The sequence below is a fragment of the Dama dama genome, chromosome 1 (assembly GCF_033118175.1).
Source record: "Dama dama isolate Ldn47 chromosome 1, ASM3311817v1, whole genome shotgun sequence".
Taxonomy (NCBI): Eukaryota; Metazoa; Chordata; class Mammalia; order Artiodactyla; family Cervidae; genus Dama; species Dama dama.
In genome coordinates, this window is record NC_083681.1 from 47,184,302 (window position 1) to 47,209,013 (window position 24,712).

The following is a 24,712-nucleotide window of genomic DNA, read 5'->3' on the forward strand; positions in this document are numbered from 1 at the left end:
ATTTTGTCATATAGTTCTGCAGCTTCCTTTTGGTGATCTGTAATTTGAGGATAAAATTAGTTACTAATTCGAGATATATAGCGACAGAGGAAATTGCTTTACTTAAGGGACTTGTGGATCCTGGCAATTTATCCAAGCCTAGTGAATTTGCATGTGCATCTTTTGTGCCCTGCTGGGAATAGTCACATTACTTTAAACAACACAGAAGAGTGAGATGATATGATTTCTTTGTAAATGTTTGATTTGTTCAAAGCTTATTTTTAAATTTTTTGGGGGATATAGTTGTTTCAAAGTATTGTGAAACAATATTGTGTTAGTTTCTACTGTACAACAGAATTAATCATCCCTATGTAAACATATATACCATCGCTTTTGAGCCCTCCTTTGACTCTACTCCCCGCTCCCCCCCCCCACTCCCCCTTGCCACTCCTCCAAATCATTACAGAGCACTGTGCTGAGATCCCTGTGTGATATTGCAGGTTCCCACTAGCTATCTATTTCACACATGGTAGTGTATATATGTCAGTCCCAAACTACTATTTCCTCTCCCCCACACCACTCTTATTTCAAAGTCTGTTCTCTACATCTTGTCTCTATTCCTGACCTGGAAATGGTTCATCTGTACCATTTCCCCATATTCCACATGTGTGAATTAATATATGATATTTGTTTTTCACTTTCTGACTTGCTTCACTCTTTTAAAAACTATTTTCTTTATATTCTCCTTATTTATTTTTGGCTGTGCTGGTTCTTGTTGCTGCCTGGGCTTATCTCTGGTTGCAGCAAGCAGGGACTACTCCAGTTGCAGGGCATGGGCTTCTCATTGTGGTGGCTTCTCTTATTGTGGAGCACGGGCTCTAGGGAATGTCAGCTTCACTAGTAGAGACATGTGGTCTCAGTAGTTGTGGTTCGCGGGCTGTAGAGCACAAGCTGGGTAGGTGTGGCACACAGGCTGAGTTGTTTCATGGCATGTAGGATCTTCCTGAATCAAGGGCCAACTCCACGTCTCCTGTGTGGGCAGGTGGATTCTTTACCATAGCCACCAGGGAAACCCTTTTGTTCTCTATTTCTAATGGAATTGCTAAATTTTTACAGAAACTAAAGAGACAGGGAAAATTACTTAGAAAGCTATTTAATAACAAGTATCTAAATTCACATTCATATTTCTTCATTATCTAATAATGATTACATACACCATGGGTTTCTCTGGTGGTTCACACAGTAAAGAATCTGCTGCAATGAGGGAGACCTGGGTTTGATCCCTGGGTCTAGAAGATCCCCTGGTGAAGGGAATGGCTACCCACTCCAGTATGCTTGCATGGAGAATTCCATGGACAAGGAGCCTTGTGGGCTACAGTCCAGGGATCTCAAAGAATCAGACACAACTGAGAAACTAACATTCACTTTTTCACTTTTCACATAGACTATGATATCTACAATTTAATTGGAACAACACATGGAAATAAGTAGCAGACCACAAACTAGGGACTCAGATAAATGACTGTAAACCTCCAGCCACCATAATCTGACCGTTCAGATTTATTTATTTAAAAAAGTTATACACTGAAAATAATGTTAGTGAATTTACATTTTTCTAAAGTCATTTTAATTTGGTACCTACAAATTGTTCCTAAGAGTTGCCTTTTGTTCACTCTATTTCTTAGGTCTTCATATTACTTGGATTCCTAACTCCTGGAAGAAACAACTTTAAAAGGAGAATGAGCAATTCCACCCAGTTCTGCAGGACTGACACTTAACAGCAAACAGTATGAAACTCGATTTTTCTGATTGCATTAATGTGAGGGTGGTGAGATTCACCTTTAGATTTTTTCCATCTCTGATTTCCCTTTCTTCGATACAATAATCCAGATATACATTCCTTCTTTCCTCCAGGCTAGTTCAGAGTTGCCATTGTCGTCTCATCATTTAAAGTTTCTTCTTGTCCTGGAAATACTAGGGTCACTAGTGTGATACTAGGATCACAGAATTGAATTAGAAACCATCCCTGCTCTGAAGCAGGGAAAACTAAAGCCATTCTGGGGACAACAGATAATAAGTGCTACAAATAATGACAGAGTCTTGTGCAAACTATCAGAAGAGAGTAGGGGAGGGCTGACTAATGGGCATGGGGAATAGGCTGGAGAAAGAGAATTGTGAATAAAGTGATGTGATACCCTCATTTACATTACAGACAAATGATTTTAAGATTCTGCTCTCCTTGAATCGTGAAAGTGAAAGTCGCTGTGTCATGTCCGACTCTTTGCAAGTCCAAGTCCATGGAATTCTCCAGGCCAGAATATGGAGTGAGTAGCCTTTCCCTTCTTCAGGGTATCTTCCCAACCCAGGGATTGAACCCAGGTCTGCTACATTGCAGGTGGATTCTTTACCAGCTGAGCCACAAGGGAAGCCCAAGAATCCTGGAGTGGGTAGCCTCTCCCTTCTCCGGCAGATCTTCCCAACCCAGGAATAGAACCAGAGAGTCAAAAGAAGTCTGTAACTTGGAAAAATGTGTAGGTCAGGACTTTCTGGAGACCTTCAAAGCAGTGCATTTAAAGCTGTCTACACAGTCTCATATAGAGTGTTATCATGTGGGTTTAGAAATATTTATCAGGAGTTTATGAAATTTCCTCTGTATTTCTCATGAGGTTCATTAACATAATATAAAATTACATATTGTTTAGCTGTTGAACTCTTACCACTTGCTGGGAACTGTTCTCAAATATTTAGGGATTCATCTCATTTAATTCTTCACCTCCTGTGAGATATGTTTTTTTTAATTACCACATTACAAAGAAGGGGACTGATTCTCAAAATCTTAACCATCCTCACAGTATTAGGCTAATCCTATTCCTGTCTAATCCTAATCCAATGCTTTAGATTCAAATACTTTCTAGACTCCTCTGGCCCTAATAAATAATCCTATGATAATGTAGAGGCCTCATCAACATTATGGAAATGTAAGCAAACTTCACTGATGATACAGTGAATAGTTCTGAAAACAGAACTGATACAGCAGAAGGACATTTGGAGTGGGGACAGGGTGGCAAGAGAAAGGGCGTTTTAATCAAACTGTGAAGCCAGAAGTGAATAGTATTTTCATACTATTAGAAACCTACTTTTGCTTCTATAGTGGTTCAAATACTGTTTTTGTTTCCAGTTATGAATTCTAGTCTCCAACTGCAGTTCCAATCCTCCTCAGCTGGCTCCTCCCAGGTTCTCCTCACCAGGGAGTCCCTGTTCGTGACCAGGGCTGGTTTCCAGAGGAGGGAGGAGGGGTGTCCCTCCCCATGACTCCTCTCTTCACTCTTCCTTGTTCTCTGCTTCCCCTTACAAAAGGTCCTGTCCAGCCGGTGTTTGCCAGGCATGGCCTTCCCACCTGATACGTAGAAGAAATTAAATGATCTTCCAATTCTTTTTCTCTTGCTAATAACAAAATACTTTAGTAGTGACATTAACAATTTGGGGAAGAACTGTACACATATCATGTCATATAATAGTAACCATAATCTGAAGTAAGTGTGTCAAGTTGACTATCTTAGTAATTTACCTTTTCCAATGGACAAAGTTTTCAGCAGTATTACGTGTCTTTTCTGCAGCTTAACTGCTAGGGTTTAGATATAGATGAAACAAAAGTCAGATCCAAAGCTGTCGAATATATGCCTACAGCTGGGTCCTGTGTCATTACAGTGATGTAGAAATGCGGATCTCATTGGCTCTATCACTTTCATATTCTCATCTCTCTCCCTGATCTTAAGGGCACTTTTCCAGCTGTCTGGCATCTTCTTTTTCCTTTCAGTTGCAACTCTGACTCCCGCTTCCCACTGCTCATGGAGTCCTGTTTTGTTCTTAATTAGTATCATACTGTGACTCTTGTTATTGCTTTCCTGAGTCTGTCCTCTAAGTGGCAGATACCTAAGGATTCAATAAAGATTCTAAAACAATTTCCAGAGCCATATTCTCTCTTTTGAAAAAAACTTTTATAACCACACACTCTTCACTTCTACTCAGTTCATCTTGTCTGGTACTCAAGGCTTTGCCTGATGGAGTTGCTCACAGGGAGAGAGAGATATTGGAAGTATAGGATGTCCTTAAGAGGAACGTCCTTATAAATATAACTTCCAGTGGTGTTCAATACCTCAGTCGTGTCCGACTCTTTGTGACCCCATGGACTGTTGCGTACTAGGCTTCCCTGTCCTTCACTATCTCTGAGTTTGCTCAAACTCATGTTCATTGAGTCAATGATGCTATCAAGCCATTTAATCCTCTGTTGTCCCCTCCTCCTCCTGCCCTCAACCCTTCCCTGCATCAGAGTCTTTTCCAATGAGTTGGCGCTTTGCATCAGGTGGCCAAAGTATTGGAGCTTCAGTTTCAGCATCAGTTTTCTCAATGAATATTTAGGGATGATTTCCTTTAGTATTGACTGGTATAATCACCTTGTTGTCTAAGGGACTCTCAAGTCTTCTCCAGCAACAGTTCAAAAGCATCAGTTCTTTGGCACTCAGCCTTCTTTATGGTTCAAGTCTCACATCTGTACATGGTGAGTTGTAACCAAAGGACCTTCTACATATTCTGGGCACTACATTCAATCAACTCTACCTATCTCTGCCTCTTTCTCTTAGAATACACTCACTCACTTATAAGTGTGAGGCAAAAAGGAAAATCTAACAAGCATACCACTGTCACAATGACTGAGCTCCTATTAACTCTGCTTGTGCCACACAATGTAGAACTCCAGGCTGCCCAGTTCCAAATGTCCCCTCTAAATACCACCTCCATCCTTCAGATTCTGTCAACTGATCCTTTCTCCTTTCTTCCTCTGAAGCAGTTTTACAGTTAAGTTTTACAAGTCACAGCCCCAAATCTCACTATCTTCAGGAAGATTTTGTTAGATAGAGATTTCAAAGTTCTTCCTTAAGGAATCAAGAAATCCATGCATGGAAGCAGAAAAAATGTTGAGATAGCCTTAAGAGGGTACAGCTAACTGGAACAACTGGTGATTCAGACATGAGTGTCCATGGGTACCTGAAGAAAGATGCATTGTTTATTTTTTTTCCTCAAGAGATTTGGAGTTATTATTTCTAGAAGTAGGATGAAATTTCTAAGAACAAAGCAAGATTAATTTGTCTCTTTTCTCCACCCTGACCTTTATTTTCTCTGGAATATTTGTTCCTATGTGTTCTTCAATGCATATGTCACTTAAGAAACATTATAAAACCCTCTCAGCCTTAAATATAAAGAAGCATTAATTTCTACTCTTGTTCTCTTTTAGGCTTTGCCATTAGAACTTGCCAATAAGAGCACTAGGGCTGAGAATCTGGAGCTAACTGTTACTGATTCCAGCCAGGAGTAGGAAGAAGCAGGGAAAGTAGAAGGTCCAAGTCTAAAGTGGATATGACCACCCAAGCTTTTTCCCAAGCTGTAGGAGAGGCCACAGATAACACTATGGAAGCCCTGTTTCATGAAGTGTTAAGGTTGCTAGCATTCACATAACTCCGCAGAACTCAGACAGACCTGTAAGACGTGTCTCTGAAATATAGTTACAGACATTATTGACGATATCCAGAGGCAGATACCTCTTTGATCTTCGGGCATCATTTTTTTTTTTTTTTTTGGCAGCTGTACTTTTAGATATTATTTAGATGGAACTGACATCTGAGGAGCTACTTTCTGATGCACCCCTGACTCCCAACTGTGATCTCTGTTCTCACCTTAAGTTATATAGAATAAGTTTAATTCCTACTCCATGATTCCAATACTTTTGCATGAATACTTTGTGTCCAGTGGCCATACTCCTTGTTGAAATGTTTGAAATTTTCATAAGTGGTGTCCAGATGATGTACTTTGAAGCTCCCCACCACCCATTAGTCTCCCATGGACAAACTTCACCTCCTCCACATCTCTATCATCACCAAGAAAAAGGAAAATCATTGAAGAGAAGGACAAAAGAGAGACAAGGTCCCAGAGCAGAGCTTTCCCCTGCACTTACTCGCCTGACACAGGGAGCAGTGACTGCTACCTGCTTTCAGATTGCTTCAGCAGTACCATCCCAGGGATGGACAGGAGCACAGACCTCCAGTGAAGAGATAGATCTTTCCTATCTTCTGGTTAATGCTGGTATATCTTTCTTCATGCAGACTCACTGAAGATGTAAGTACGGGGTCTGACTCCATTGATATTGGAGCCTTGTATAGTTCCCAAATACCTGGGGTAGGTATACCTCTTGGGACTCAGAGATTCTGCCCTCTGGGAACCACTCCATAGCTGCTCCCTTTGGGACTTAAGGTCGTTTTGAGACAGAAAGGCAGGGAGATGGCAGAAGAAATTATTTGCTTTCTCTCTTGAAGAAAAGACCTCTGGGAATCTAGCCCCACCTTGACATGTGTTCCTTTGGCAGTTAGTCTGTCTCCTGCATATGGGTCTAAAACCTACATCCTTACCTGTTTATATGTATTTGCATATTCACATTTGACATATTCCATTGATCCTATAAACTCACTCAGAAGTTCTCATGGGAATCCTGCACATGCTTAATAGATAGGGACATCCAAAATTATGCTTCTAAATGGATAGGTGTTACCTTATGGTGATGTTTATCATGTTATTTATAAAATTGCAAGACGAATTTGAAGAACATATTACTGAGAAAATACCATGTGTTTTTCAGAGGGTTAATGTGACAGTAACATTTCCTTCTCAATTCTGTAATAATCTAAACTGGAGGGAATTTGAAAAAGAATAGATCCATGTATATGTATAACTGAATCGAAATAGGAGGGAATTTGAAAAAGAAGAGATCCATGTGTATGTATAACTGAATCAAAATAGGAGGGAATTTGAAAAAGAATAGATCCATGTGTATGTATAACTGAATCACTTTGCTGTACGTGTGAAACTAACAGGAGATTGTCAATCAACTATGCTCCAATACAAAATTTTAAAAATCTGTTGCTCTGTGTGAGTTGACTTCATTATTTTTCACTGCGGCTCACTTTCCATTGTACTCATTATCCTTTTTGATGTAAACAAACAACACTCATGACATGCAATTAATTTACCAAATATCTTGCTACTGTCTACATCCTTGTACGCCTCTCTTTCTGGACCTAGAAAGAATGTGTAGGTAGGAATGTTTTTTCACTTATGACATAGAGACATATTTATTTTTAAATTTTTGTTCTTTGCAAGTATAGTTGTTCTATAATTCTATGTAAGTTTCAGTTATACAGTTAACGAGTCACACATTTTAGAAGTTATAGTCCACTTATAGTTATAATAAAATACTGGGTATATTACCTGTGCTGTAAAATATGTCCTTGTAGCTTATTTATTTTGTCCATAGAAGTTTGTATCTCCTAATTCTCTTCCATATTTCCCCTCCTCTTTTCCCTCTCCTCACTGGTAACCACTAGTTTGTTCTCTATGTTGGTTGGTCTGTTGCCGGGGTCCAGCCCCAGCAGGATCCAGGGGGTTCCCTTAGGATGAACGGCGTCGGCGAGTGATAGAAGACACGTGAGACCAGCCTTGATAGGGCCAAGTCTGTCTTTATTTCTTGACAACAGTTTTTATACCCTCACTCAGAGTGTATCCAGGGTACAAGATGCTCACTCATGTCTATACAGGGTTAGTTTACATTACGTCAGTTTGTCCTTAAGGAAGAACAAGATGCTTTCTGCATTTCGTTTCTATAATAAATCTTTACACATTATCTTTTGGCCTTAGGGATTATTAACATTTTATGTAAGTCAGGTGAATGTAGGCCTGTTTTCTGTTTCTGTGGTGACCTTAACAGAAAAGTTACAGTCTCATAGGGTAACAGGACAGCATGTCACAACATAATAAAAATATGACCCTGTTAATACCAACATCAATTCTTCTGCAAAAGTTGTCAGTTAAATTTATCTAAAAGTTTTACCCCATACAGACTCTGTGGCTCTAATAAGACGGCCTCTGCCTAGCACTCCTGGCTAATAATTAACAACTATTTCATTGTTACAATACTAGGGCTAAGCTCTTATTTTTCTAGATCTATAACTATATTAACAATGGTTACCATAGCACAGCTTTAACACACTAAAAGCAAAAACACAGCAAGCAAACATTAACCCAATAACCACTTTTATAATAATTTTTCTTATATTTTTTAATAAAACTCCTTCATCCCTCAAAAATGCTCTATATCTATTAGGGCTTTTATATAATCAGGTTCTTTATGCTATTCTATGATTAAAATATTATAAACAATCATGCATATTAGTACCAAGGGCATAAATGTATTTGACTAACAAACTACCAGCAAAGGAGCTCAAATTAAAACACTCCTTTCACCCTAAATAATCTCATAAAATACCACCACCCTAAAAACTTATAGATTAAAGTTCTAAATTAATTCTTATTTGGAAAGAGATCGGGGAAGGCCTTCCTGCCTGCGTCAGAGAAATTAGGGAGTAGTCCATTGAGGCAGGCATCAGAAAGACAGATATCATCTTTAAGGTGAGAGCCAGGGGCAGCTTTGGGGCAGCTTTTCGGAATCCCTGAAAGCCTGATCCGCCTTGCCCGTCAGGCTTTCTCCCCATGACATTGTCATGGGTGGGATCTCGTGAGCTAGCCTTTTTGGAATCCTTGAAAACCTGATCCGCCTTGCCCGTCAGGTTTTCTCCCTCATGACCTTGTCATGGGTAGGATCTCCTGTGCTGGCTCCCGGCAGTCTGTTTCCTTTTTGTTATAATCACCAGTTCCTTTTAGTTTTTAGCTTTCATATATAAGTGATATTATACAGTGCTTTTCTTCTTTCTCTGACTTATTTCACCAAGCATAATAATACCCTCTAAGTCGAAGTATGTTGTTGCAAATGATAAAATTTCATTCTTTTTAATAGTGAATAATATTACATTTGTACATACATCTTTATTTAATTAGGGTATCTTGATGTACAGTGCATTTCCCATGGGTGTACAATATAGTGACTTAGAATTTTTAATTTTTATACTTTATAGTTATTATAAAATAGTGACTATATTTTATGTGTTGTACAATACATCCTTGTAGCTTATTTATTTTATATATAGTAGATTGTACCTTTTAATCCCCTACTCCTATCTTGCTCCTCCCCACTGGCAACGAGTAGTTAGTTCTCTATATCAGCGAGTCTGTTTCTTTGTGATATTCAATAGTTTGCTATATTTTTTAGATTCCATATAGAAGTGATATCATATAGCATTTTTCTTTCTCTAACTTATCTCACTAAGCATAATATCGTCCAAATGCACTCATGTTGCTTCAAATTAGAAAATTTCACTCTTTTTTATAGCTGAGTAGTATGCCAAGGTACATATAGATATAGATATTGATATGGTGAAGGACAGGGTGGCCTGGTGTGCTGCAGTCCATGGGGTCGCAAAGAGTCAGACATGACTTAGTGAATGAACAACAACTATATATATGTGTGTGTATATATATATATATAGATAGATAGATAGATAGATAGATAGATAGAGATAGAGAGATAGATATAGGGCTTCCTTGGTAGCTCAGCTGGTAAAGAATCTGCAATGCAGGAGACCACTGTTTGATTCCTGGGTTGGGAAGATCCCCCAGAGAAGGCATAGGCTACCCACTCCAGACACTCCAGTATTCTTGGGCAACACCTATGTATATATGGCACACACACTCACGTATATGTATATCTTTCCAGGTTGTACTAGTAGTAAAGATTCTGCCTGCAATGCAGGAGCTGCAAAAAACCTTATCTTGATCCATGGGTCAGGAAGATCCCCGGGTCAGGAAGATCCCCTGGAGGAGCACATGGCAGCGTACTCCAGTATTCTTCCTGGAGAATCCCATGGACAGAGAAGCCTCGTGGGCTACTGTCCATGGGGTCGCAAAGAGTTGGACATGACTAAAGTGACTTAGCATAGCACAGCACACACACACACACACACACACACACATATCTTTATGCATTTATCTGTTGAAGCACACTTGGGTGTCCAGCATCTTCTTTATTCATTTTCTGTTGATGGACCCTTGGATTGCTTCCATATCTTAGCTATTGTGAATAATACTGTTGTGAACATTGGAGTGCATGTATCTTCTTGAATTAGTGTTTTCCCTTTTTCCCCCAGACATATACCTGGGGGTGGAATTGCTGGATCATATAGTAGTTCTGTTCTTTTAGTGTTTCAGACACCTCCATACTGTTTTCCACTATGACTTCATACATTTACATTCCCTCCAAAAGGGTACATGGATTCCTTTTCTCCACATCTTTGCCAACATTTGTAATTTGTGTTCTTTTGATGATAGTCATTTTGGGAGGTGTGAAGCGATATTTCCTCACTGTGGTTAGTGATTTGCATTTCCCCTATGATAGCTGTACGAAGCATCTTTTCATGTTCTGTTGACCACTCGCATTTCCTCTTTGGAAAATTGTCTACTCAGTTCTTCTGTTCATTTTTAAAATTCAGTTTTTTTTTTTGATGTTGAGTTGTATATATATTAGATATTAGATATTAATTCCTTTTTTATCATATCATTTCAAATATTTTCTCCCATTCAGGGTGTTGTTTTTTAATTTTATTGATGGTTTCTTTTCTTGTGCAAAAGTATATTTTGTTTATCTTTGATTTTATTTCTTTTACTTTAGGAGACAAATCCAAAAAACTATTGCTGTGATTTATGTCAGAGTGTTCTGACTATGTTTTCCCCCGGGAATTCTATAGTATCCAGTCTTATATTTAGAAACTTTGTATTTCAAAAGTACACATTTAGTGCTATGTATAGTGCTATGTATATATCTCCAAGTATGACTTTAGTGGCATTTCAAACATTTTGATATGTTGTATTTTAAATTTTTTGGTTAAAAATCATTTCGTTTTACACTTTGATTTCTTCGTCTCATGAATTAAGAGTGTATTGTTTAGTTTTTATATATTCTGTTATTTGTTCAGATATCACTTTGTCATCAGTATCAATTTAATTTCATTGTGATCACAGAACATACTTTGTACAGCCTGAGTTCTTTTAAATTTTTGGTACTCATTTTATGGCCTAGAATATGGTTAGCTGTCATAAATGTTCAGTGTACACTTGAAATGATGTTGTTGTTTTTGGCTTTGAAACTATATTTTCTGGGTATTAATATAACCATTCAATGTTTCTTTTGATTAGGGTTGATATAGAATATATTTCCATTTCTTTACTTTTTCCTCTTTGTGTTTATATTTGAAGTGTATTTAATGTAAGCAGCATTTAATTGGGTCTTCCTTTTTGTAATCCAATCTGATAAACTCTGAATTTTAATTGGGTGTTTGGTCTGCTTATTTATGATTAAAGTGACTATGGCTATGTTTGGGCTTTTTTGTTTGGTTGGGCTCAAATCTATCATTTTCAATTTGTTCTCTGCTCCTTCTTCCCAATTGAACATTGAAAAAGTTGTATTCTATATTTTTTGTGTCCAAGTGAGTTAATGCAATTTCATTTTGGGGGTTAGTTTAGAGATTATCCTACCCATTTCTAACTAATGGCAGTCTGCCTTCATGTGATAGTATATCATTTTGAATATAACAGAAGAATCTTACAATAATATGCTTTCATTTCTCCCTTTCTTTTCTTTTTTTTTTTTTCATTTATTTTTTATTAGTTGGAGGCTAATTACTTTACAATATTGTAGTGGTTTTTGCCATACATTGACATGAATCAGCCATGGATTTACAAGTGTTCCCCATCCTGATCCCCCCTCCCACCTCCCTCTCCATCCCATCCCTCTGGGTCTTCCCAGCGCACCAGCCCTGAGCACTTGTCTCATGCATCCAACCTGGGCTGGTGATCTATTTCACCCTTGATGGTATACTTGTTTCAATGCTTTTCTCTCAGAGCATCCCACCCTTACCTTCTCCCATAGAGTCTAAAAGTATGTTCTGTACATCTGTGTCTCTTTTTCTGTTTTGCATATAGGGTTATCGCTACCATATTTTTAAATTCCAAATATATGCGTTAGTATACCATACTGGTCTTTATCTTTCTGGCTTACTTCGCTCTGTATAATGGGCTCCAGTTTCATCCACCTCATTAGAACTGATTCAAATGAATTCTTTTTAATGGCTGAGTAATAGTCTATAGTGTATAGGTACCACAGCTTCCCTATCCATTCGTCTGCTGATGGGCATCTAGGTTGCTTCCATGTCCTGGCTATTATAAACAGTGCTGCGATGAACATTGGGGTACACGTGTCTCTTTCAGATCTGTGTATGCCCAGGAGTGGGATTGCTGGGTCATATGGCAGTTCTATTTCCAGTTTTTAAAGGAATCTCCACACTGTTCTCCATAGTGGCTGTACTAGTTTGCATTGCCACCAACAGTGTAAGAGGGTTCCCTTTTCTCCATACCCTCTCCATCATTTATTGCTTGTAAACTTTTGGATAACAACCATTCTGACCGGCGTGTGATGGTACCTCATTGAGGTTTTGATTTGTGTTTCTCTGATAATGAGTGATGTTGAGCATCTTTTCATGTGTTTGTTAGCCATCTGTATGTCTTCTTTGGAGAAATGTCTGTTGAGATCTTTGGCCCATTTTTTGATTGGGTCATTTATTTTTCTGGAACTGAGCTGCAGGAGATGCTTGTATATTTTTGAGATTAAACCTTTGTCTGTTGCTTCATTTGCTATTATTTTCTCCCAATCTGAGGGCTGTCTTTTCACCTTACTTATAGTTTCCTTTGTAGTGCAAAAGCTTTTAAGTTTCATTAGGTCCCATTTGTTTAGTTTTGCTTTTATTTCCAATATTCTGGGAGGTGGGTCATAGAGGATCCTGCTGTGATTTATGTCAGAGAGTGTTTTGCCTATGTTCTCCTCTAGGAGTTTTATAGTTTCTGGTCTTACATTTAGATGTTTAATACATTTTGAGTTTATTTTTGTGTATGGTGTTATGAAATATGTTTTATTATCATCACATTACAAACAAGGGAAATGATTCTCAAAATCTTAACCATCTACCCAGTATTAGGCTAATCCTCTTCTTATCTAATCCTAATCAAGTGTGTTAGATTCAAACAACTTCCGGTTTCTCTCTGACCCTAAAAACCAATTCTATGATAATGTGCTTAGCTCATCAATACTATAAAAGAGTAATCAAAAACCACCAATGATACAATTAGTAGTTCTGAAAACAGAACTGATAGACAAGAAATAGCTTTGGGATAGAGGGCAAAGTAGCAAGGGAAAGGAAGCTTTAACGAAACTGTGAACCCAGAACGAAACAGCATTTTCATATCAATAGAAACCAACTTTTGATTCTCATTGGAGAAGGAAATGGCAGCCCACTCCAGTGTTCTTGCCTGGAGAATCCAAGGGATGGGGGAGCCTGGTGGGCTGCTGTCTATGGGGTCGCACAGAGTCGGACACGACTGAAGCGACTTAGCAGCAGCAGCAGCAGCAGGTTGGTCATAGCTTTTCTCCAAGGAGTAAGCGTCTTTTAATTTCATGGGTGCAGGCACCATCTGCAGAGATTTTGGAGTCCCCCAAAATAAAGTCTCTCATGGTTTCCATTGCTTCTCTTCTATTTGCCATGAAGTGATGGGACCAGATGCCATGATCTTAGTTTTGTGAATGTTGAGTTTTAAGCCAGCGTTTTCACTCTCCTCTTTCACTTTCATCAAGAGGCTTTTTAGTTCCTCTTCACTTTCTGCCATAAGGATGGTGTCATCTGCATATCTGAGGTATTGGTATTTCTCCTAGCAATCTTGATTTCAGCTTGTGCTGCATCCAGCCTGGCATTTCACATGATGTACTCTGCATGTAAGTTAAACAAGCAGGGTGACACTATACACCCTTGACGGACTCCTTTCCCAACTTGGAACCTGTCCGTTGTTCCCTGTTCAGTTCCAACTGTTGCTTCTTGACCTGCATATGGATTTCTCAGGAGGCAGGTAAGGTAGTCTGGTAATCCCACCTCTTAAAGAATTTTCCAGTTTGTTGATATCCACACAGTCATAGGATTTAGTGTTCTCCATGAATCAGAAGTAGATATTGTTCTGGAATCCCCTAGGTTTTTCTATGAACCAATGGATATTGGCAATTTAATCTCTGGTTTTCTGCCTTTTCTAAACCCATTTTGAACATCTGGAAGTTCTTGGTCATGTACTGTTGAAGACTAGCTAGGTGCATTCGAGCATTACTTTTTAGCATGTGAAATGAGTGCAATTGTGTGGTAGTTTGAGCATTCTCTGGCATTGCCTTTCTTTGGGATTGGATTGAAAACTGACCTTTTCCTGTCCTGTGGCCACTGTTGAGTTTTCCAAATGTGATGGCATATTGAGTGCAGCACTTTAGCTGCAACATCTTTTAGGATATGAAATAGCTCAGCTGGAATTCCATCACCTCCACTGGCTTTGTTTGTAGTGATGCTTCCTAAGGCCCACATAACTTCACATTCCATGATGTTTGGCTCTAGGTGAACGATCATGGTTATCTGGGTCATGAAGATCTTTTTTGTCTAGTTCTTCTGTGTATTTTGGCCACCTCTTCCTAATATCTTCTGCTTCTGTTGGTCCACACAATTTCTGTCTTTTATTGGGCCCATGCGTGCATGAAATATTCTCTTGGTATCTCTAATTTTCTTGAAGAGATCTCTAGTCTTTCCCATTCTATTGTTTTCCTCTATTTCTTTGCATTGATCACTGAGGAAGGCTTTCTTATCTCTCCTTGCTATTCTTTGGAACTCTGTATTCAGATGGGTATATCTTTCCTTTCTTCCTTTGCCTTTAGCTTCTCTTCTGTTCTCGGTTATTTGTAAGGTCTCTTCAGGCAACCATTATCCTTTTGCATTTTTTTTTCTTGGGGATGGTCTTGAGTACTGCCTCCTGTAGAATGTCATGAACCTCCATTCATAGTTCTTCAGGCACTCGGTCTATCAGATCTAATCCCTTGAATCTATTTGTCACTTCTACTGTATAATCATAAGGGATTTGATTCAGATCATACTTGAATGGTCTAATGGTTTTTCCTACTTTCTTCAAAATAAGTCTGAATTTTTCAATAAGAAGTTCATGATCTGTGCTACAGTCAGCTCCTGGTTTTGCTTTTGCTGACTATATAGAACTTCTCCATCTTTGGTTGCAATCAATATAAACAATCTGATATCGATATTGACCGTCTGTTGATGTCCATGTGTAGAGTCTTCACTTGTGTTGTTGGAAGAAGGCGTTTGCTATGACTGGTGCATTCTCTTGGCAAAACTCTGTTAGCCTTTGCCCTGCTTCATTTTGTACTCGAAGGGCAAACTTGCCTGTTACTCCAGGTATCTCTTGACTTCCTATTTTGGCATTCTAGTCTCCTATAATGAAAAGGACATCTTTTTCTGGTGTTAGTTCTAGAAGGGGTTGTAGGTCTTCTTAGAATGGTTCCACTTCAGCTTCTTTGGCAATAATTGTACCAAGTAGTAAAAGAATCTGCCTGCCAATGCAAGAGACTCAGATAGGAGATATGGGTTCAATCCCTTGTTCAGGAGATCCCCAGGAGGAGGATATGGAAAACAGCTCTGATATTCTTGCCTGGAAAACCCCATGAATAGAGGATCCTGGTGGGCTTCAGTCCATGGGCTTGCAAAGAGTTGGACACAAAATAGTGCCTGAACACTCACACACAAATACTACTACTGTTTATATCCTTGTACACATTTCTTTTCTTCAAGGCTTCCCTTGTGGCTCAGCAGGTAAAGAATCTGCCTGCAATATTGGAGACCTTGGTTCGATCCCTGGGTTGGGAAGATCCCCTGGAGAAGGGAAAGGCTACTCATTCCAGAATTCTGGCATAGAGAATTCCATGGACTGTGTAGTCCAGGGGGTTTCAAAGAGTTGGACACAACTGAGGGACTTCCACTTTCACACATTTCTTTGAGAGTCTGGAAAAATAGAGGAAGAATTTTTTTTTTAGTTATGGCTTAAAAGCTTATTTTAAAAATTTTCATGGTTATGGTAGGTTTAGGTGATTCACATAGCATTTCTCAGTTTTTAAAATAAAAATTTTACTCAAAGTTTGTTATCTATAAATATGAGTTTGTTAATTGCTTGTTATATTTACTAGCTTATTTTATTTTTGAGGTTTCACATAGACTTGATAGCCACAATATTTATCTTGCTCGGTCTGACTCTTTTCTCCAAGCATAATGCCCTACAAGTCCATCCAATCTTGTTGCCATATATAAATATACACATATATATATACATACAGACACATGCAGACACACACACACACACATATACACCACATGTTCTTTATACATTCATCTGTTGTAGGTTAACTTAATTATAAAATATAAATTGACCTTGTTATTTATATCAACAATAAAAAGTGAAAAATATATAACTATCTCAATCAAGTCAGAAATATACTTACCCAAATTCAGTATCATTCATAGTAATACTAAAGAAAAAAGGATAAGAAGGAAATTTTTCAAATTGATGCTGAAGAGCTGAGATAGTCCTTGATGATATTTTTCTTAGTGTAAGAGAAAAGATAAGGATGTCCACTCTCACTCATCATTTCCAGTTAACATTGCACTGGATTTCCTAAGCAGTGAAATAAATTAAAGGAATAAAAAAACATAATTTGGGAAGAAAGAAGGAGCAAAATTGTCTTTATTTAAAGAAAACCATATCAAGTATGTGGAATGTCTTACAAATTTAATTTTTAAAACTGCACCAACTAATTTGTCAATATCTTAGAATAGAAGATCAACAGATAAAAATCAATATTTTTATATATTAGAAATAAGCCACTAAAAAAGGAAGTTGAAAAAATGTTGAAAATAGTATTAAAGTATGTAGGAATACTTTTTAAAAATATGTGAAAGATCTACACATGGGAATGAGAAGTATTGCTGAGATAAATTAAGAAAATGTAAAAAATTTAAATATGTGCTATTTGCACATGTCTGAAGGGGTAATATTATCGGGACGTTGGTGGTGATAGTTTAGCCGCTAAGTCATGTCTGACATTTGTAATCCCATGGACTGTAGCCTTCCAGGTTCCTGTGTCCATGGGATTCTCCAGGCAAGAATACCAGAGTGGGTTGCCATTTCCTTCTCCACGGGATCTTCCCAATCCAGGAATAGAGCCCATGTGTCTCACATTAGCAGGCAGATCCACCAGGGAAGCCTTTCAGGACATTAATTCTCATTGAACTGATCTGTAGATTCAATCTGGAGAAGGAAATGGTAATCCACTCCAGTATTCTTGCCTGGAGAATCCCATGGATGGAGAGCCTGGTTGACTACAGTCCACGGGGTCTCTAAGAGTTGGACAGGACCGAGCGATTCAATGTCATCCTAATTAAAATCCCGGGAGTCTTTTCTGGAGAAATTGACAAACTGCTTCTAAAATTTATATGAAAATGAAAGGGATGTAAAGAGTAAGGGCAATTTTAAGAAGGAACACCTTCAGAGCACTCACATTATCTCACTTCATTACATAAAATGTGATAAAGTAATCAAGACACTGTGCTTTCTGTGTACATGTACATAGGCTGGTCTCATGGAAAAGAATAGAGGGCCCAGAAACAGACCTACACAGGAACAAACATTGCATTTTGACTAAGTCCCAAAGTAATTCAGTGGGAGAAATGATAGTCTTTTCAGCAAAGGCTGCTGGAATGTTCCAACTGGATTTCTACTTGGAAAACAACAATATCAACAAACTCTAGTAATTATCCAATACCACAAACATACCTTAGGGTATAGACTTATACTTAAAATCAAAAATTAAAAGTTAAAAGTTGTTGGGAAAAATATTTATAAGCTTAAGACAGGTCGGCATTTCTTAATTAGGACAAAAAGAGTATGCCTCAAAGGACTTAATAATGATGTTATATTTCATCAAAATTTAAAATCACTTCTCTTTAAAAATTAAAATGGAAAAATGAGAATGCAAGTAAGACACGGATTATGAGAAATTTTCATGATGCATATTTCTGCAAAGTACTAGAATATATAATGCTATCACTTTACTATAAAATAAGTAGCTCAGTTACAAAAATAAAAGAATGAATAATTTTTTTAAAAGAGCCATTTAAATGGCCAATTGAAGCAATGCAAATTAAAATTATAATGAGATGCCACTGCACAGCTAGAAGAATGGCTGACATTTAAAAAGATGACAGCAAGTGTTGGCATGGATGTGGAGGAAGAAAGAACTGGAATTCTTACTGCTGGAAGGAAAGTAAAATAGGGTAAGCACTATTCAAACCATGATATTCTGCTAGAAATTTAAGCATACCCATACTCTACAATCTTGCAATCTAATTCTAACATTTACTAAGGAAAATTTACAACATATATTCACACAAATTCTTGACCTGCTTGTTCATAACAGTTTCATTCATAATAGATGAAAACTTATATACTATATTTGTGTTAGATGGCTATTATATCTGTATTTGTAAGACCTTCACATTGGTATCCAGTTATACAATTTTATGCAGTTTTAAACCAAGACATTTTATTTATATTGAAATCTTTAAGTGAATAAGCTTTTCAGGAGACTTCTTCAAGTAATAAAGAAAACTGTTATTTATGGTGTGAACCAAGCAATCTGAACAGATTGCTTTTTACTTTTGACAAGTGCATTTTCTCAATGAAATATTGATATACACTTTTACTCATTTCTTTTTATGTGAGTGCATGCTTATTTTTCAAATAGTAGTTCATAGTGCTATACAGGAGTAGAGAAATCAAATAGTAATTTATGTATTCTTTTTCACCGTGAGTGGCAGAAGGAAAAGAAATGGATAGATCTTTGCAGGATGAAAGCTTAAGTAAGGCAAGAGATGTATTCCTGATGCTTTCAGTAAAGACTGAAAGAACCAGACTTGGAGAAGAGTATTGGAGAAGGAAATGGCAACCCACTCCAGTATTCTTGCCTGGAAAATTCCATGGACGGAGCAGCCTGATAGGGCTACAGTCCATGGGGTTGCAAAGAGTCGGACACTACTGAGCGACTTCACTTCACTTCTTCATTGAACTTTTGGTAGATATTTCCTCTCATGGTGAAAATAACATAACACACTTATATGTTGTCACTGAAGTACAGGTCTTATGTGTAGAAGGGATCTTCTAAACAAATTGTTTACTATTTTCAGGTAACAGAGTAACATGAAACACAACAATACCAACTCACTTGTTTCCAGGAAACGAATTTGTGTGTATATGTGTTTGTGCAAGACTTACAGCTCAGACCTTCTAACTTCATCTGGTGCCTTCCTATGTTTCTCAGCATCTTAGTGCCTGTAGAGACACACTGTTTAATTCCTCAGCTTCTTCATATGAGAATAATATATTTTTGAAATTATCATTGAAAGGTTGTTCGTATGAACCATGAACAACACCAGGATTCTTGGCCTCCGGAGGAGAGAAATTCGATCCGGGGCCATGATGAGGCTTGATTGTTTAGAGATTTTGTGTAGCAAAGTTTTATTAAGGTATAAAAGAGAGAAAGCTTCTGACATAGACATCAGAAAGGGGCCAAAAGAGCGCCCCCTTACTAGTTTATAGCAAGAAGTTATACACCTATTAGCAAGCTTCTAATTAGAGAAAGGGAATGTCTCAAAATGGGAGAGTTGCACCAGGCCCCTCACCCACAACGTGCATTTTGAGATAGCATTTGCACAAGGTGAGTCATCCCAGACCATAAAACAATTGACATGAACCTTGAAGAAAGGCAGGTTTCCAAGCAAATGCATAGTTTCTTTAACACAGCTTAAGAGAACATTTCCATGAGTAAAACATACTGATTTGTTGAGCCATTGTTGGTCCTCAGTCTTAGGTGGAACCAATTTGAAGAAAGGCAGATTCTAAAGTAAATACACAGTTCATTAAAATAGCTTAAGAAAAACATTTCCATAGAAAAACACATTGGTTATCTCAAGGGTTGAGAAAAGTTCAGTTCAGGCAGAATCAGATGTTGTCATGGTAACACAAAGTTTTAAAAGAAACCTCCTTTTTATTTTGTACAGAGAAGGAAAAAAAATGTGACTTTTGTAGTTTGTTTCCTCCTGCCTCTTAAGAGAGAGGAAAAAAAAGTCTGAACTTGCAGTCTATTTCCTCCACTTGGGGACCCCAGGCTTCCTGCCTGTTACCGTCTCATTATTTATACTCTTTCTAATCCAACTTTTGGAAAAGAGAATGGCAACCCACTCCAGTATTCTTGCCTGGAGAATCCCACGGGCAGAGGAGCCTGGTGGCCTACAGTCCATGGGGTTGCAAAGACTTGGACATGACTGAATGACTAACACACATACTTTCTAAACCAACTTTGAGCTCCTGAAAGCAGTGGTGGCGGTATTTTAGTGGCTCGGTTGTGTCCAACTCTTGTAACCCCAAGGACTGCAGCCCGCCAGGCTCCTCTGTCCATGGATTTCCCAGGCAAGAATACTGGGGTGGGTTGCCATTTCCTTCTCCAGGCAATCTTCCTGACCCAGGGATTGAACCTACATCTCCTGCATTGCAGGCAGTTTCTTTACCGACTGAGCCACCAGGGAAGCCTGAAAGCAATTCTAATGTTCTATTTATTTTTGTACCTTAATAGCTAATGGAATCTGCAAAACCCAAGTGTGTTTAGAAACTAAAATTAATAAGAAATAACGTTCATATAGTCTATTGTATCTTTGAGGATTATTACTGAATCGTATACTACATTGCTTAAATTCTTTAACTCATTAGCATACCATGTGCTTGCATATCATTCACCATGGAGCCCTGGATCCAAAAGATATGTGTCCAATGCACAGACACTTTGGGTCATAAAGTCAATAGTCCCTTAAATCTACTGAAACTTCATGATAATTGTTATACACATGAGCATTCAGGGAAAAAACCTGCCCCTTTCTAATGCACATTGATAGAGAAGTGAAGAAAAGAGAGACGGAGAGACAGTGAGTTGAATAATGCCTGTGACATCATTGAAAGTTGAGAGAAAAAGACAATTTCAGACTATTAGGAACTTTCCAGCATTCAGAATTGAAGTTTCAACTCCTATTATCTTTGGGCTTCCCTGGTGGGTCAAGCTAGTAAAGTATCTGCCTGCAATGCAGGAGAAGCAGTTTCAATCTGTGGGTGGGAAGATTCTCCTAAAGAAGGGAATGGCAACCCACTCCAAGAGATTCTTGCCTGGAGAATCCCATGGACAGAGGAGCCTGGTGGGCTACAGTCCATAGGGTCACAAAGAGTCAGACACGACTCTGTGCCTGACACTACTACTACTATCTTAGTCTCCAATATACTCCCTTCAGTGGAAATCAGAATAAGAACACGTTACAAATTATACAACACAGCCCACCAAATAGACACAGCTATATCCCCAAGATAAGAAATGTATGATATATTAACAGTTGTCTGTTCAGGAACATAAATCTCTCACTTTAGAACTTGCTTAAGGAATTTTAGTATTTTGGACAAAATAGGATAAGAAGAGTGGGAAAAGGGGACAAATGGATCAAGGAGATTCCCTTTTAATATTTTTAAAGGAGATTCCTTTTGAAGTGTGAGAGAAAGAGGAACTCTAGATGAGACTGAAGCTTTATTAAAGGGAACACAAAAATGTTTACACAGTTTGAGATTAAAATTAATAAATATGAACTTCAGTCCACTCATTGACTCAATAATTGATTGAATAATCCATTCAAATGCCATCCAACTTTAGGAAAGAGGAGATCCAGTTGTTCTAGTTACCATCCTTTCTTCAGTAGCCTCTGGATGCCTTGCTTGATCTCCTGAGTTCGCACCCCATAGACAATGGGGTTGAGGGCTGGAGGGATGACATGGTGGAGGATATTGAGCAAGACAGGCACGTCAGAGGACATTTTCTTTTCTACCACAAGTGTGAAGACGAAAACCAGAAGGACAGTGCTGAAGAAGAGGATCAGGATGAAGTGGGAGCCACATGTGCTTAGGGCCTTGGCCACAGCTCCCTGTGCCTTGAGTCTCAGCACAGCCCTCAGTATGAAGGTGTAGGAGAGGAAGATGAGGAAGAGGTCAGATCCCAGCAGAGTCCAGCCTCCAGCAAATTGGTAGAGACGATTGATGGTAATATCACTACAGGAGAGCCTGGAGACAGACATATTGGCACAGATGCAGTTCTCAATGACGTTTCTCCCACAATAATGCAGACGTCCTGAGAGAATGGGGATGGGCAGTGTCAAAAAGACACTTCTGGCCAAAATGAAAATGGCTGCCTTGGCTATAAATTGGTTAGTGACGATGGATGGGTACCTCAATGGATGGCAGATGGCCACATAGCGGTCATAGGCCATGACCATGAACGTGCAGGACTCCATGGCAAAGAAACTATTCATGATGAACATCTGAAGGAAGCAGGCAAAGAAGCTGATGGACCTGAGGTCAAACCAAAAGATGGCCAGCACCTTGGGGATGACAGTGAGACAGACCACTGTGTCCAGTGAGGAGAGCAGGCTGAGCAGGTAGTACACGGGCTCGTGCAGAGAGGCCTCCAGCCAGATGGTGATCAGGAGGGTGATGTTGCCCGCAAGGGCCAGGAGCAAGAGGAAGCTAAGGGGCAGGGACAGCCAGTGCTGCCAGCTGGGGGACCTGACAAAACAGTTCAGAAGGAAGTCTGAAATTTCAGTGGAGATGCTGCCATTTTGGTGTGCTGTCATATTTTGTCATATAGTTCTGCAGCTTCCTTTTGGTGATCTGTAATTTGAGGATAAAATTAGTTACTAATTCAAGATATATAGCAACAGAAAAAATTGCTTTACTTAAGGGACTTGTGGATTCTGGCAATTTATCCAAGCCTAACGAATTTACATGTGCATCTTTTGTGCCCTGCTGGGAATAGTCACATTACTTTAAACAACACAGAAGAGTGAGATGATATGATTTCTTTGTAAATGTTTGATTTGTTCAAAGCTTATTTTTAATTTTTTTGGGGGGTACTGTTGTTTCACAATATTGTGTTAGTTTCTACTGTACAACAGAATTAATCATCCCTATGTAAACATATATACCATCGCTTTTGAGCCCTCCTTTGACTCTACTCCCCGCTCCCCTCCCCCACTCCCCCTTGCCACTCCTCCAAATCATTACAGAGCACTGTGCTGAGATCCCTGTGTGATATTGCAGGTTCCCACTAGCTATCTATTTCACACATGGTAGTGTATATATGTCAGTCCCAAACTACTATTTCCTCTCCCCCACACCACTCTTATTTCAAAGTCTGTTCTCTACATCTTGTCTCTATTCCTGACCTGGAAATGGTTCATCTGTACCATTTCCCCATATTCCACATGTGTGAATTAATATATGATATTTGTTTTTCACTTTCTGACTTGCTTCACTCTTTTAAAAACTATTTTCTTTTTTTTTTTGGCTGTGCTGGTTCTTGTTGCTGCCTGGGCTTATCTCTGGTTGCAGCAAGCAGGGACTACTCCAGTTGTGGGCCATGGGCTTCTTATGTGGTGGCTTCTCTTATTGTGGAGCACGGCTTTAGGGAACGTCAGCTTCACTAGTAGAGGCACGTGGTCTCATAGTTTTGGTTCCCGGGCTCTAGAGCACAAACTTGGTAGGTGTGGCCCACAGGCTGAGTTGTTCTATGGCATGTAGGATCTTCCTGTATCAAGGATCAACCCCACATCTCCTGCATAGGCAGGCAGATTTTTTTACCACTAAATCACCAGGGAAACCCCTTTGCTGTCTGTTTTCAATAGAACTGCTAAATTTTTACAGAAACTAAAGAGAAGCGGAAAATTACTTAGAAAGCTACTTTATAACAAGCATCTAAATTCACATTCATATTACTTCTTCATTATTTAAAAATGATTACTTATACTCTGGGTTTCACTGGTGGCTCACACAGTAAAGAATCTGCTGCAATGAGGGAGACCCAGGTTTGAATCCTGGGTCCAGAAGACCCCTGATGAAGGGAATGGCTACACACCCCAGTATTCTTGCCTGGAGAATTCCATGGACAAGGAGCTTTGTGGACTACAGACCAGGCATCTCAAAGAATCAGATACAACTGAGAAATTAGCATTCACTTTTTCACTTTTCACATAGACTATGATATCTGCAATTTAGCTGGAACAACACATGGAAATAAGTAGCAGAGCACAAACTAGTGACTCAGATAAATGACTGTAGACCTCCAGCCACCAAAATCTGACCTTTCAGATGTATTTATTTAAAAAAGTACACTGAAAATAATGTTAGTGAATTTACATTTTTCTAAAGTCATTTTAACTTGGTACCTAGGGATTATTCCCAAAAATTGCCTTTTGTTCACTCTGTTTCTTACGTCTTCACATTAGTTGGAGTCCTAACTCCTTAATGAAACAACTTTAAAAGGAGAATGAGCAATTCCACCCAGTTCTGCAGGACTGACACTTAATAGTAAACAGGATGAAACTAGGTTTTTCTGATTGCATTATTGTGAGGGTGGTGAGATTCACCTTTATTTTTTCCATCTCTGATTTCCCTTTCTTCGATACAATAATCCAGATATACATTCCCTCTTTCCTCCAGGCTAGTTCAGAGTTGCCATTGTCGTCTCATCATTTAAAGTTCCTCCTTGTCCTGGAAATACTAGGGTCACTAGTGTGATACTAGGATCACAGAATTGAATTAGAAACCATCCCTACTCTGAAGCAGGGAAAACTAAAGCCATTCTGGGGACAACAGATAATAAGTGCTATAAGCAATGACAGAGTCT

General features: G+C 38.7%; 1 protein-coding gene across 1 annotated transcript; it reads right to left on the reverse strand.

Moving 5' to 3' along the window:
* Positions 1-21,713: 21,713 nt before the first annotated feature.
* Positions 21,714-22,661, reverse strand: LOC133052831 (olfactory receptor 56A3-like). The gene has a single exon (XM_061137692.1). The coding sequence runs from the start codon at positions 22,659-22,661 to the stop codon at positions 21,714-21,716; it is 948 nt and encodes a 315-aa protein (XP_060993675.1).
* Positions 22,662-24,712: the final 2,051 nt, after the last annotated feature.